This window comes from Phasianus colchicus, chromosome Z (genome assembly GCF_987193195.1).
Source record: "Phasianus colchicus chromosome Z, bPhaCol1.hap1.1, whole genome shotgun sequence".
Taxonomy (NCBI): Eukaryota; Metazoa; Chordata; class Aves; order Galliformes; family Phasianidae; genus Phasianus; species Phasianus colchicus.
Window position 1 is genome coordinate 78,145,392 of NC_143476.1, and position 14,729 is coordinate 78,160,120.

Genomic DNA, 14,729 nt, shown 5'->3' on the forward strand with positions numbered 1-14,729 from the left:
AGGGTGATGTGGTCCTACAACATGTTGCTGAGATAAGCTGTGGATGCCCCATACACGGAGGCGTTCAATGTCAGGTTGGATGGGGCCCTGGTCTCACGAGTGGCAGCCCTGCCTATGGCAACTAGAATTGAAGGACTCAAGCCATTCCATAATTCTATTAACATTATTCATTTATCATTCATTTAAAGCTAGATACTGAAACCAGCACAACTACGTTGATCGCCTTGTTAAACAACTGATATCAACTGCTGTAGGTTGTCTATCCTCATTTACTAGAATAGGTTAAAGACGAGTTTCTAAGGTCAAGTGATATGATTCATACCTCATATAAACATTTTAAGAATCATCCAGATTTAAAGGGAAATATATATACACACACACACATATGTACATATATATGCATATATATATATACATACATACATACACACACACACTACACTACATTTTTTATCTTCCAACACTCAGGAAGAGACTCAGACCACCTACTTCAGGAAACACAATGGGACAGAAATGAAACAGTGGTCAACAGAGAAAAATAACTGATTTTTTATTAGTACTTCAACAACTACCTGACTTTCCATGTTAAAGCACAGTTTTAATGATCAGACTGGTACCTCTAATCCAACTGTACATTTTTGTCTTCAAATACAAAGGAAAAAAGAATTCTTTCCATCTCCCCACTTTTTTGTTTTAATACAAAAGCTGAGTCTTGTATTAAATAGTTGTAAGCAAAGACATGTTGCATACTACAGTTAGATACCTGAAGTTTAGCAAGACAAAAAAAAAAAAAGTTTTAGGATGCTAAATCCCTTCAAATCCCTTTTTTGCTTAACTGAAAGAGAGAGGTGATCATTTCTTCCTATTCCCCCCTTCTCTCATTTCACTTTTTTTTTTGCATACCTTAAAGGAAAGTTGATTATAATAAGTGATCACACTCTACATTCAAACAAAGCTGCTGCAATGTTTTAAGTTATAATTTAATTACAAGTACTTTCCTGCAGTGTACAACATGTTAATGCCTATGTGATAATTTTTATTTTCAAATTATACAAAAAAGATTTGCAAAAGGGTAGTTTTTACATACTGTTACATTTCTTCCTGCATTACCTGTTTAAAGTCTGTGTTTTAAGTGATCTTCACATAAAAACAGAGGTAGCTACGTGGAAATACTATATTTTATATGAGGTCTCAATCTCAATACATGGCATAATACAAAGATGTTTGTTCTGTCAGTACAGATGGACTAATTTCAAGACTTACTTGATCATAAGTTATTATCCCCAAATAATAATGCTTTCTACACAAGTAAAACTATTTCTATTTAGCCTTTGTCGCCATGGACAGTTGCTACATCATTATGCAAACATGATAAATGCATTTTATTAAGCAAATATTTGAGTTCCACTCAAGTACACTTAGCATAATAAAAATAAAACAGCAATCTATGTCATAATTTAATTCTTTGCTGAATTTATTGTGGGAATTTAAACAGTGCTTTAAATTGGATTAAGGAGAAGTCAAATAATCAAAACACTGGATTTTAAGTTTGGTACTTTTCTGTGCTGTCCAAACAATAGCTTATTAAAAAAAAAAAAAAATCTAAAACTCCAGCATCTTAAATATGTTTAAAAGTGCCTTTTTCAGCATCACAAAAATGTTGATTAAGGAAGCATTACTAAATTTTAAAACAGTAAATACATTTAAATATCTAAGTGAATAAAAACTGAAACACTGCAATCCAGATTCTGTTAACAGTCTAGATATGCAATGTGTTTTGGCTGTACAGAACAGGACCGTGTATTCTCATAAGATTTAAAAAGGCAGCAACTGGAAAAGATGGAGAATCTAACAGCTGCTGCAAACAGTTAAGCAGTGCAGGTGTATACTTCCTTGTCAGGATTGAAGATCACTTGGTAGGTCCCTGAAATGAAATGAATAATTTTCCTATGCTCCTGATTCACAGCATCCATACAATCCACAAAAGGAACAGTTCATCTCTTTATTTGAGATTCCAATCTTAATATTATGTTAAATCTCTATAATGTAAGCATTTATTTGCATCTGTTCACATCTGGCTGTAATTTTACTTTATATTTTGATGAAATAAATGGCTATTTTTGTTCATACTGGCCAAAGGATAGCTTTAATGATTAAACAGAATAAATCTTGGCACAGTAATTTTTAGTGAATTTCCATGACAGAAGTATAGATAGCAGAAAGAAGCCAACAACCACTTAAGGATAACAAAAAGTAATTACCTCCTGCTTCCAAAAGCTCAATGTTAACCTTAGAAAGCATGTTTTCATTCAAATGCATTGTCTCATAGGAGATTTAGTCTGATGGGCTGATGTACCCGTCTTTTCATAAGGACCTGCATTTCTCACTCAACTATATCTCCTAGGAGTCAATGCTGTCTTCTGCAAACATTGGCTGCATTATGACAGTAAGAGACACTTCCAATTCTTGTTTTCTGTGACTTCTGTGAAAAAAAATGTAGTCATCATTGTGAGTTGAACAGAAATTGGTATTTAGCTTTGATATGATTCCCTGGCTTTGGCCTGCAGAGCATCACAAGTCTTCTTAGCATCTCCCAACAACATGGCAGTATTAGGTTTGTAGAAGATTGGATTGTCCACAGCTGCATATCCAACTCCCAAAGATCTCTTCATTACAATGACCTGCATATAAGGAGATCATGTTTGAGATAGCAAAAAACATCCACCACTCTCCCCTCAAATGCAGGAAATACAAAACCAATATACTTGATAAAATGATCTCTGCTACTTATCCAGAGTACTACTCTAGATTAATTCATATATAGTTTTTAAAAAAGTTCTAAGAAAGTTTTAGCCATGAAATGTCAAATCAGTAAATCACTGCACCTTCAGTAAAAACAATGAATCTGTATCAACTTAAGGTCTCAAATTGCAACACTTAGCTATGGACAAAACATAGACTAATCTATGTCTCTGACAATGAGTACTTTCAAGAATACGTGAGGTCAAATGAGGCTGGGCACAATTGGTGAAGTAACTGGCAGATCAATCTAAACAGACTAAGCTCTCTATTCAACCCAGCCATTCATATTTATGTATTTGTAGCTCAGTATTAAAGTTGCCATCAAATTTCTTGTAAACTTAACAGAAACACTTCAAGGCTGCATATGTGAGCAGAATATCATTCATTCCAGCCACATCTGTGAGCAGAAGTACACTCATTGGTCTTTCTGACTGAAGTCAGAGTCTCACTAAAGCACTCACTGACCATTATAAAATCATGAACAATGCATCACAATTGCAAAGTACTGACATTCGTTGGACAAAACCAACAAAAAATGCAGAAAAAAATACAGAAATCAGAACAGTATTAAAATCTCGTTAGCTTCTCTTATAAACAATTTTTTCTTAAATGAATCTATAGGTAGGAAGGTGCTGATATAACATGGTTAAATCTTACCTGTTTGGACTTCCAGACCTCAAGAACTGGCATTCCAGCTATGATGGAGTTTGGATCTTCCTGAGCTGCTGAGTTAACTGTATCATTTGCACCAATTACAAGGACCAAGTCAGTGTCTGTAGCCAGAAAAAAAAACAAATGAAATTATCTGAAAGTTGAACACTGAGGCTGTATGACTTCACTGAGATTTTGTTTTTAGAAAGCTTGTACAATGTAAAAACAAAATCAAATAAAAAATTTGCAAGAACAAACGCAATCTATTAGAAACTTATAGCTTGCATACTAACCTGGGAAGTCTTCATTAATCTCATCCATTTCCAGAACAATATCATAGGGAACACCAGCTTCTGCTAGGAGTACATTCAACTGTCCAGGCATACGGCCTGCCACAGGGTGAATGCCAAATCTAAAAGGAAAGTTAGCCCAGATCCATTAATGAGGATTGGCCACTCAGTTTTATATAGTGAAATTATCACCTGTGACCTCAAAGGCCAATGAATCCTTAAAGCGTAAGCATATGTGAATCCATAGAAGGAAATGGTTAAAAACATTTCATCTCCCAGTGCAACAAGGAACTGAGTGGATGGGAAAAGGAACAACACCAACTGATCTGACTCTTCACCTAGACAGCAGTTGCTCCTTTTCAGGAAACTTAGAAGCATGACTGACACAACAGCTAGGCAAAGAAAAAAGTTACACTGAATTTCCAGTAAAAGTGAAGAGACTAGGAGAACATTTTTAATCTTTCTGTCATAAGACTCTCTTAGAAATCCACCACAGCTGCAAGAACAGTGGCTTTGGAGAGCCTGCCACAATAGCAACAGCACACGCATTTCTAGAGACAGCACAGAAGGAACCAGAGGCCATAAATATCAGGAAACATTGCTGCAGGGTGGAATAACAATTTAATTTTTCCACCCAGCAGTAGCTTATATAAAAAAAAAAAAAAAACTTGGTGGGTTTTCTTCAACTACTTTTAAAATAACAGGTCTACTTTACCATTTTTTTTCAGCTAAGCCACCATCCTGAGCCACACTGCACACAGCAAGCACTTGCATTCACTTATCAAGTGGTAACACATTTAAAATCTTGCAACTGACATCTTTCATTCTTTATGAATAAGCCTGTTTGGGGCAAAGCCAACCCTCACATTAATGCACTTCACAGGTCCCTCACATCACTGAAAAGTGGACGTACTGCAAAGTGAACAGGCCACAATATAAACACCCTTCATGACAAGACTAAAAGACTGTAAGCCCTCCTGAGACAAAAGCACTGGGTATAGTAAAACGTTGCATTTCTGAATAAACATTTTTGAGCAGAAATCTAAGAGTCAGGAATGTAATAATACAGACCGAATTCTTCAGAAAAATACAAGAGACTGATAGATCAGCTTCCCATGTCTGAAGGACTGCCACACATTTTTGTTTTCAGCTTCACTGTGATTGAGGTGGATAATACATGACTGAGGGTCCACAAGTCACAGTACAAATATATCCTTAAAAGGATAACTGAGTGCTCCATCACAACATCAACACAGTGCAAAGATGAGACAATTAAAAATCCAGAAACAAAATTGAGGACATATGATAAATCCACATAACGCTACATACACTCAATTTTAAGCAGTCAAAGAGAAGGATAACAGCTAGCTTAAAAGGAACACTTTATTTAAAGAAAGAGAATAGACTGCCATTCAGCTGGTAAACATTTTGAATCCTGATGCAAAGGATAATACCTAGAATCAGAAAAAGGAGAGCAAATACACTGGATAAGACACAATTAAAGCTTTGCACCAATCACTCAGTAATATAGGCCACATGTAGTACTGCAGCCAGTCCTACACTAAAACAATTCAATCACTTGCAATACAGTAGAACTCTTATTTTGAAGTACACTCTTAAAAAAAAAGCTATCACTTCTTTGGCAGTGAAAAGTGATTTTCCAACAAAATTCTCTTTTGTTTCTAATAAAATGATTTGAGCTTCTTTGTGAAGAAAACTGCTTTGGCAATACACTAAACAAAATATCCGTGAGGTTTCTATTAAGTACTATATACATATACAATCTTATTTCAAAGGCTGGAAAGCCAAAATTTAAACTGCCAAGAGAATGAATTTCACCTTTGACTTCACCATTCCTGGCAAGAGGCAGAGAAAAAAAACAGAAAGGGACAAATGATCTTCGTTCAGGAAGTTATGGCACGAACGATCAGCAGTTAAAGACTTCTGACAGACCCTGCTTAAAACCACACACTGTGTATTCACAAAGTTTGAGAAAGCTACTCATACAAATGCTTTTTGGACAAATATTGAAATTATTCCCAGAAGCCTGTTCTGAAGGCCTGCTAACCAAATATGACAGTAGTCTGCCAGTACCTCTTGAAACTGGACATGCAACCATGTCAAAAAGATTCATTAGAAATATATCCTTATCTTAGGGTTTTATAAACATCAAAAGATAAGATATACACAGATGGAGGAATAAAATTAGCCAGTCCCATCACAAGTAGAATTTAGGAAAAGATGGAAAAGAGAGCTAAAAGCCCTAATGTGTTGCAGAACATCTAACAAAAGCTGCATATCTTGATTCTGACTCACAGGATCAGCAGTTCTTCAAAGCTGCATGCTCTATGGCAAAAACATTTTGTCACATATGCTCTTTTGGATGTCGAAAATATGAACCTTATTTATTAAAAAATTCAAAACATGAGTGACTTTACAAGAGGTACATTGCACGGTAAAAGAAACGTTAAGTGAAAAATCACTGAATTTCTTTGTTCTGTTTTTATTATCAGTGATACAATAACTGCCTTAGCTATTTTTTCTTTTCATCAAGAAGAAATCTTACATTCTTGACTTTCTGTTTATCTGACATTAAGTTTCCAGTCTAGATTTACTCTACCTAGAACAAAGATGCAAAATCCTGTATGTCTGACTTCAAACACTGTTCTGGTAGCTCACTGAAGTACAGATTCACCGTGAATTTTCAGTCTCAGCCCTGACTAAGGGGTTTACTTACCACTCCCACTGTCAGATAAACTGAAGTTAGCACACACATGTATGTCATTGATCACCTTCACACCTAGCAGTATGGGTACCAAACAGGGATACAGAGCCTTTTTTCAGCCTCTTTCAGAGTCTTCAGCTTCATAAAACCAACACATCACATTGAACACAAGTACATACTTTGAACCTTTTCTTATAATATTTCCTTTTACTTTAGAATAAAGATCCAAAACTTCTCACAAGCATGGCATATTTAGAATCACAGAATCACTCAGGTTGGGAAAGACCTTGAAGAACATCAAGTTCAACCACAATCTAACCATGGTACCCTCCCTAACTAACAACCCTCTGCTAAATCATGTCCCTGAGCACCACATGCAAACGGTTTTTAAGCACATCCAGGGATGGTGACTCAACCACCTCCCTGGGGAGTCTATTCCAGTGCTTAACAACCCTTTCTGTAAATAAGTGTTTTCAGATATACAACCTAAACTTACCCTGGCACAACTTGAGGCCATTTCCCCTCCTCCTGTCACCAGTGAGAAGAGACCAACCCTGTTCTCACTGCAATCACCTTTCAGGTATTGGAAGTCTCCCCTCAGCCTTCTTTTTCCCAGACTAAACAGCCCCAGTTCCTTCAATCTCTCCTCATAGGGCATATTCTCCAAGCCCTTCACAAGCCTTGTTGCCCTTCTTTGGACCTGCTCCAGCACCTCCATGTCCTTTCTGTACTGAAGTGCCCAAAACTGAGCACAGTACTCGAGGTGAGGCTTCACCAATGCCGAGTACAGGGGCAGGATGACTTCCCTATTCCTGCTCACCACACCATCCCTGATATCAGCCCTTCCTAGCACAGAAAGTATTTCAAATCAAAACTACTGCATTCAAATTACTGAAAAACCTCAAGATGAAAATACAATTTTCTACAGTGAAAGTAACCAGATAGTACTATTGTAATCAATACTGAAAGGGCAAATGTACCTAAACCAATGCAGAAGTGTTTCAACTACATGAAATCAGGATTCCTGTCATTACCATTCAGATATTCCACAGTTTGAATCTTGACATATGTTACCATCTTCAGTGCAGCAGGGGTTTTAAGTACCAGAACATGATTCTCCCATCACACATCATAGGTAACTATGTAGATTACTAGCATCAAAATATACTAGCTCAAGTAAGGCTTATATACCTCAGCTACAGGATGTATGCAGAAACAGTACTTGAGAATGGACAAAGCTCAGAGGCTCTGATGGAGTCAGGTTTGCGAAACAGAAGCTGTATTTAGCATACTTAAGTGAAGGCTAGTACTAGCTTTGTATTTTCAGCCACTACTGCTGAAAGTTGTTTAACACAGCAAGGGCAAGATCCAAATACATGGCACAGATCTCCCTTAGTGAAACAGAACTGCCAAGAACACAACAGTAGGAAATAATGAACATATCTCCAAAAAGCATCACAGACTGACATAGTAAAGTGACTTCAAGCTGAGCTGATCCATTGGCATACCTAAAATATACCTACAGAAGCATGCAGCTACAGCTGCTCCTTACAGAAGCAGATCATGCAGCAAGGTTTGATGGTTCTGTCTAGCTACTCGGATACATTACTTGTGATAACAGATGTACTAGACAGACTTTGTTTGTCCCTCCAACAGCAGTATTAATAATTCAGAACCTGCTTGGTTAATATGTCTACGATACAGACTGAGAACTGACACAAAACCTACCCAGTGTCTTCCTAATAAGACTACTTCTGCTTCTAAGAAACTTGAGTCAGCACACACTGTTCTTAAATTGCCATTCAGCACTGTGGAAGCCGTTTCTATTTCATGTATACCAGAGTTATGCAATATGTGAAGTCTGTTTAAGACAGCATCTTTACTGCTCAGTCTTTACAGTTCCACCAGTTTTTCTTGCAAAGGAATAAAAGAACAGCAACTTGAAATCAAATAATTTTAGTTTATCAGTTGAATGTTATGAATAGAAATGTGTAAGTCGTACTTATCAACATTTTATTACTCAGAAACATACAGCACCATTGAGGAAAAATATATATTTGACTAGAGATCAGCCACAGAGGTAACTATAAAAATTCAAAAATGCAGATTCAACACTAAATCCATCCTGACACATTTTTAAATAAGAAACCCATAAGTGTTTCCATGTGTTTAAAAAAATTAGATTCTCTAGCATCACAAAACAGAAATTGAAGGCCTGCAAAACATCTACTTATAAAAAGGTTAAAAAAAAAAAAAGAAAAAACAGCATTTTAACAGCTATCCTGAAAGGGTGTTCAAGAAGCCATCTGCATTTCCCAACAACTATTAAAGTTTAAAAAAAAAGATATGTTAATTATGAATTAGTCTTAGAAAGACCACACAACACATAATTTTAAGAATTTGATTTCTTTTCAGAAGTTCTATATTCAGGAAATTAAAATACATTTATAGAAAAATTCTTAGGGATGCAATGCTGAGGAAAAAGCTAAGCTTTTTAGAATGTATACAATTTTTAAGTGTATTGTAACATTAAAAAAATTAAGTAGTCTACATAGGAATTTTTTATAGAATATAATTTATATATTAATAACAAATTATTAAGAATGTTATATTAAAAAAAAAACAGAATTCCACAAGTAGGAACCTATACACATAGCATGTCAAAGAAATACGCTATGGTGGGACTTTCCACAATTTACTCAGTTGCAAGTTAGTGGAAACACAGAACTAGTTATAGAACAAGAATTTTCTCTCTAAGTCCAATGAACTTAGCCAATGAAACGTTTTGTTGTTTTGCCCATCCATAGCAAGGAAAAACTATACAGAAAGGCTCACCGATTTTCAAGGTGACCCTATGTATTAATGCATTAAAAATGTGATCTAAGATGTGATCTACTGCAAGATCATCTCAAGCAAGTGATGATATTAGCCATGCAATGTAATGACTAGAACCATCTGAGGTTTCCAAACTCTCCTGTATTTCTAAATTTAAATCCTAGTCATCGTAAAAGCGTTTGCATCATATTATATAATCTGCACTCTTCACCGAGTATGTTGCAGCCATATGCATAGTAAATGAAAACAACAGTGTGTCTGGACCAATTGTGAGCCATGATGCAAAAAAAGACCATATGACAAATGCAGTTTTTCTTGGCACAGTACGGGCATTGCAAATTGATGACAATCGTATGTCCACGCTGGCACCTTTCCACAGCGGATATATGAGAGTGTCACTACATCTGGATGGTGAGTGTACTGGGGTCCCGAGGCACTTCAACCCTATTGCAACCAGAGGGACGGCAGCTGCACTCAATGAACACCGTGGGAGCTCCACAAAGTGATGAAAGGCCTAAATTACCACAAACTGTAAATACAGATTTATTTCATTAAAATACTAGGTAACCACTACAGTGATCCCTTCCTGAAACTGACTCATTTCAAGTATAAGCTGGTTAATTCAAGGATTCATTCATGCTTCTCCATTGCAAGGCCAACATAAGAAGGCAAAAATCAACAATCTTCTATATCACCACGATTAATTAAAAAAAAAAAAAAAGCTAGCCCACAAAGAAGCTCAGAAAGGAAAGCCAAAAGCACACAACACTGTGCTAGCCAAAAAGGTTTTTCTAGGTTCTGTTTGTGCAGTTAACAGGTCTTTAAAAAATTTAATGCAGTTTGGACACACAGTTTTTGCTAAACCTAGAAACATTAGGAATTAAAGTAATCCCTGTAAGAAGCAGACAGATCAGCATGAACCCTCACTTTTCATGAATGGATGTGCAAATACCTCTTCAAAGCTATGCTTTCCTGTATTTTCAATACTCTAAGATGCATGAGAATTTGAAGAAGCAAAGAACTTGTAGCCAATACCATCACTTAAGAATGCTCTCTACTTTTTGGAGCCATACATCAGCAGAATAAATAAATCCACGGCACTTCAAAAATCCTTCCATGCAATAATCAAAGACTAATTAGTCTTATTTGCAATAGCAAAAACTTATGGGAATCCAGTAGACGTAAGTCTAAGATGCTTACGGATCTGAGATATCTGTTATGACAAAAAGGCTGAGCAAGATGGGATTCCTTAGCCTGGAGAAGAGAATGCTCTTGGGGGCATCACTTTATCACTATTTTAATGTAATATGATTCTTTACAGAATAACTGTGTTAGATGTTTACAGACATTTCTGTCTCCACTGGCTGCCTTCTAAACAAATTAGACTGTAGAAATCTCAAATGTGTGTGAAATTAGACACCGCAGCCCTAATGCTTGGAAAAAGTAAAGGGAAATCAAGCAGTACATCCTTTGGAAGTTCTGCTGCAAAAGTAAGATAACCTGGACTGATCCTTGAGGATTCTGGAAGAACATAACAGGGTAGGTACCTACTTTTAACAGGGGGACTGTTTGCAACGCATCTTACTCCAAAAACAGGTACATGACATTTTGAGCATCTGCATGACACTTCTCATCAGTAATCACTGAATCATTAGGTATTACAGAGCATAGAAAAATGCAGTAGAAGACAAGAGAACAGAGGCAAGATAGACTGGATTATTATTTTTTTTTTTTAACCTCAGAAGGGAGTCTACGTAAGCATTCCAATACAAATTGATTTTTTTTTTTTACATCCATGTAATTTACTATTGCTGCTCTGTAGTAGTAAGAATTGCAAATAAGTTATTCCAGGAAATAAAGTCCTACATTCCTGGTGCAAAGGCGGCTCGCTACCAGATACACTTTTCCACTTTACATGGGACTGGCTGAAGCAAACATTTTCTCCATATTGCAAAAGGTTTGTATTTCCTGCCAAGGATCCCTTACCATCTCTACTACAGTCCTTCAGCTAATCCCCAACAGTATAATAGGAAGTTAACTCCTCTGACTAAGGGAATTCACTCAGAGACTAGTTTAAGAATGAAAGAAAAAATAAACCAACATATATACTTGCAGATTATTTTGAAGGAATGAAAAAAACTTAATAGTTTTCATCTAGAAAAAGTACTTACCTAACATTTTTCCCTTGTTCTCTCAACATCTTCACTAGATCAGCTATGGGGTACTGAGCTTTTGCTGCACACAAACCATAGCCTGAAAGAATTCCAAAGTTTTAAGCTGATTTGTAATTTCAGTGTAGACAGAAAATTATAGTAAGTACACTTCCCACACAAAAACAGGTATCATAATTAAAATTTTACATATAATGTACATGAAAAACATATATATACACATACACACACACATACATACGTGTGTGTGTGTATGTGTAAAATACTTATACATTCACAAGAAATTTTTCAGCCTGAGTACTACAATATCTCTCTTCTTTTTGGGGTACTGACCATTAACAATACAACAGCTAGGCCAGCCACATTATGTAATAAGTTGTTTCAGTGAAGCTTGCTCAAACAGAAAAGGAAGCATTTATTTCTAGCATTCTTCTCATTCCAGTGCTAAAATATAATTTAACACTATAGCTGTGGCCACTCAACTGAAGAAAGCATGTCTTGAACTACTACTGACCTGACATCCCTGACAACTACTAACAGGAAAAGTGCCACTGAATCATATGAATCTATGGCCTACGCAGGAGTTACATGGAATTCAGGCATTTTTCTACTTTAATTCCAGTATTTATTGGATACAACTTAAATTTAGATGTTTGTTTTCAGGTTTATCAACAATTGCAATACAGAATTGAGCAAGCAAAGCATAAAAAATACTGGCAGTAACTTAAGTGATAGATACTTATTTTTAAGACAACAGTTAATTTTTGTTTTGTTTTAAGGTATTTGTTTTAACAATACACATTCTGGTATGAATCAAGAATGTCCTACCTGGAGTAATAATAATGCTGTTTGCTTCTTTTATCATTTCAATTGCATTGTCCACATTAATTTCTGTGTGGGTTCCAGTTATTTCCATAGGCTTTCCACCCGCTGTCGATGTGGTGCCATAGCCCCCTAGAATCACATTTGCAAGGGAACGATTCATAGCCTGAAATACAAGAGGTTTTTGATCAGCTAAAGATGAAACCCAAAAACAGAACAGAGAACACATCCACAAAGGAAATGTCTGGAGATATTAAAACTTCCCTGACAACAGTCTTTATGTGCTGGTTTTGCCTGCTGACATCTTAAAACTTCTTAGAATAGGCTCCTTAAAATTGGCATCCAAATTAAATCAAAAGTAGCCAAACATCCGTTTTTAACATGTAGTACTACACAGATAATGACAGATAATCAACACTTCATTGTTGGCAAAAAAAAAAAAACAAAATAACACATGAAAAAAATGTTTCAGAAAATACTGGACTCTTTCTGTTCTTGAAGTTGATAGATATAAAAGGATATATATTTATGACAGCAATTTTGTACGCATATATATAGAGAGGTTCCTCCAAAAATAATGCCTCCAATATATATTTGCATGGAAAATAAAACATTACAAAAAGCACAATAGCAATATTTCATTAAGAAAAATCTCAGCTACAAAATACTATTTTTCAAAACAGTCACCAGCAATAGCTATGTATTTTCACCAGGGATGAACAAGAGCCTGCAGGCCATGCTCATAAAAATCTGAACCAGGGCAGGTGACCTACAATTTCACAGCTGTTATATTAGCACTGTTGCTAGGAAAACATAGGCTGTGTGGGCAATGTTTCACCAGCCCAAACAGATGGAAGTCAGAAGGCATCAAATCTGGACGCTACAGTGGATGTAGTAGGACAGTCCAGCCAAGACTGTCAGTTCGCTCCACAATCTTCAGAGCATATTGTGCCTGACAACAATATCATGCAAAGGCTGTCTTCTTCTGTGGCCTTACACTAAAAGAGTGAGCCTTCAGGTTTGTCAGAGTTGATTTCAGAAAATCTATTACCACCTCTTCACTATCCCTGAAGACAGCACACATCCCCTTACCTGCTAAATGCTGCATCTTGAACTTTTTCTTCTATGGAGAATTTACATAATTGTACAGTGAACTGCTGTTTTGACTCCAGCTCATAGCAGGGACACCACATTGCATCAGTAACAATGGCATCCAGGAAACTGTCACTTTCTCATATTGATTCAATAGGTCCTCACAAACTTGCATACAGTATTCTTTCTGTTCCTGTGTGAGCATTCATGGGATCCACTTGGCACAATTTACGTGACATTTTAAACATTCCACCATCACTTCCAATGCACTGAAGCCAATACCCAGCACCAAACACAGCTCCCTGGTCACAATCCACTATTTATGTGGAGTTGATCGAGACGCTCTTCCTTTAGTGATGTGACAGCTGTGCAGGGTGACCTGGAGCATGGGTTCTTTCACATCACTGTCACCACCACTGAAACGCACCACCCACCACCTCACTGTGCTTGCATCCACTGCTTGGTTTCTGTCAACATTCAGCAAGTATCAGTGAATGTCAATGGATGCCATTTTTTCCGTAGAGGAATTCAGTGACACACCTTTGCTTTATATGCTCTTCCATGTCATTTTGTCAGACTGCCCCTCTGCTGCCATCTGTCACACAGCAACAACATGTAAATGAAACACTGGTGGGAAGGTTCAGTTTCTACTGCTGTACCCCTTACATCTGCCTCTCTAGTGTTGTGGGCCAACATAACCAAACAGGAGGCATTACTTTCGGAGCAGCTCTCAGATATACACACACCACATCTTTTTTTGAGATATTTTTCTAAGTTCTTAAGCAATTCAAGATGTAAGCACAGGATTCCATGTAAACCACATAACTCTTACAGGCAGTACAGAAGCAAAGCTCCTAGAGAAATCACAACAGAACAGATCAAAGCTAAGTAGCCACACAAAACTAACCAAATGCTAACTCAAAACAAATTTTAATGAACTGAAGGGCCATTAAACTTACTCAGAGAGCACCAAGGGGGGAACAAGAGATCTTAAACTAGCAGCTTTAAGAGAATACATCCGGAAAATTCATCTCTGAAGATACACAGCCGGAAAAGACACTGGCTACAAGCTTTCACTGGCATGCCTCTTTGTGAATGCGGTCCCAAAGATATATCTGGAAGTAGGCAGAACTTGTAACTACAGTAAACAATAGTTTAGACGCAAGAATGGAAGAGGCATAAATTGCTTCTTTAATTAAACATGTGTGTCATACACTTGCTGCACTAGCTCATAAACCACAGCAAAATTTAAGAACGGATCTAGGGAGGCGCACATACAAATAAGAGGAAAAACCTCACACAAAAGTATGCTTCCACTGACAGACAAAATCATGCAACCCC

At 36.7% G+C, this 14,729-nt stretch overlaps 1 protein-coding gene across 5 annotated transcripts in view; it reads right to left on the minus strand.

Moving 5' to 3' along the window:
* Window positions 1-534: 534 nt before the first annotated feature.
* NNT (nicotinamide nucleotide transhydrogenase) overlaps window positions 535-14,729 on the minus strand; it is a 43,290-nt gene continuing 29,095 nt past the window's right edge. For all 5 annotated transcript variants that reach the window (XM_031609122.2, XM_031609124.2, XM_031609125.2 and 2 more), the window contains 5 exons: window positions 12,303-12,462; window positions 11,475-11,556; window positions 3,747-3,865; window positions 3,460-3,575; window positions 535-2,681 (listed from right to left, as the gene is read on the minus strand). In XM_031609122.2, the coding sequence (XP_031464982.1) occupies window positions 2,532-2,681; window positions 3,460-3,575; window positions 3,747-3,865; window positions 11,475-11,556; window positions 12,303-12,462 (627 nt within the window). In that variant the 3' untranslated portion in view covers window positions 535-2,531. The remainder of the gene's footprint in view (window positions 2,682-3,459; window positions 3,576-3,746; window positions 3,866-11,474; window positions 11,557-12,302; window positions 12,463-14,729) is intronic.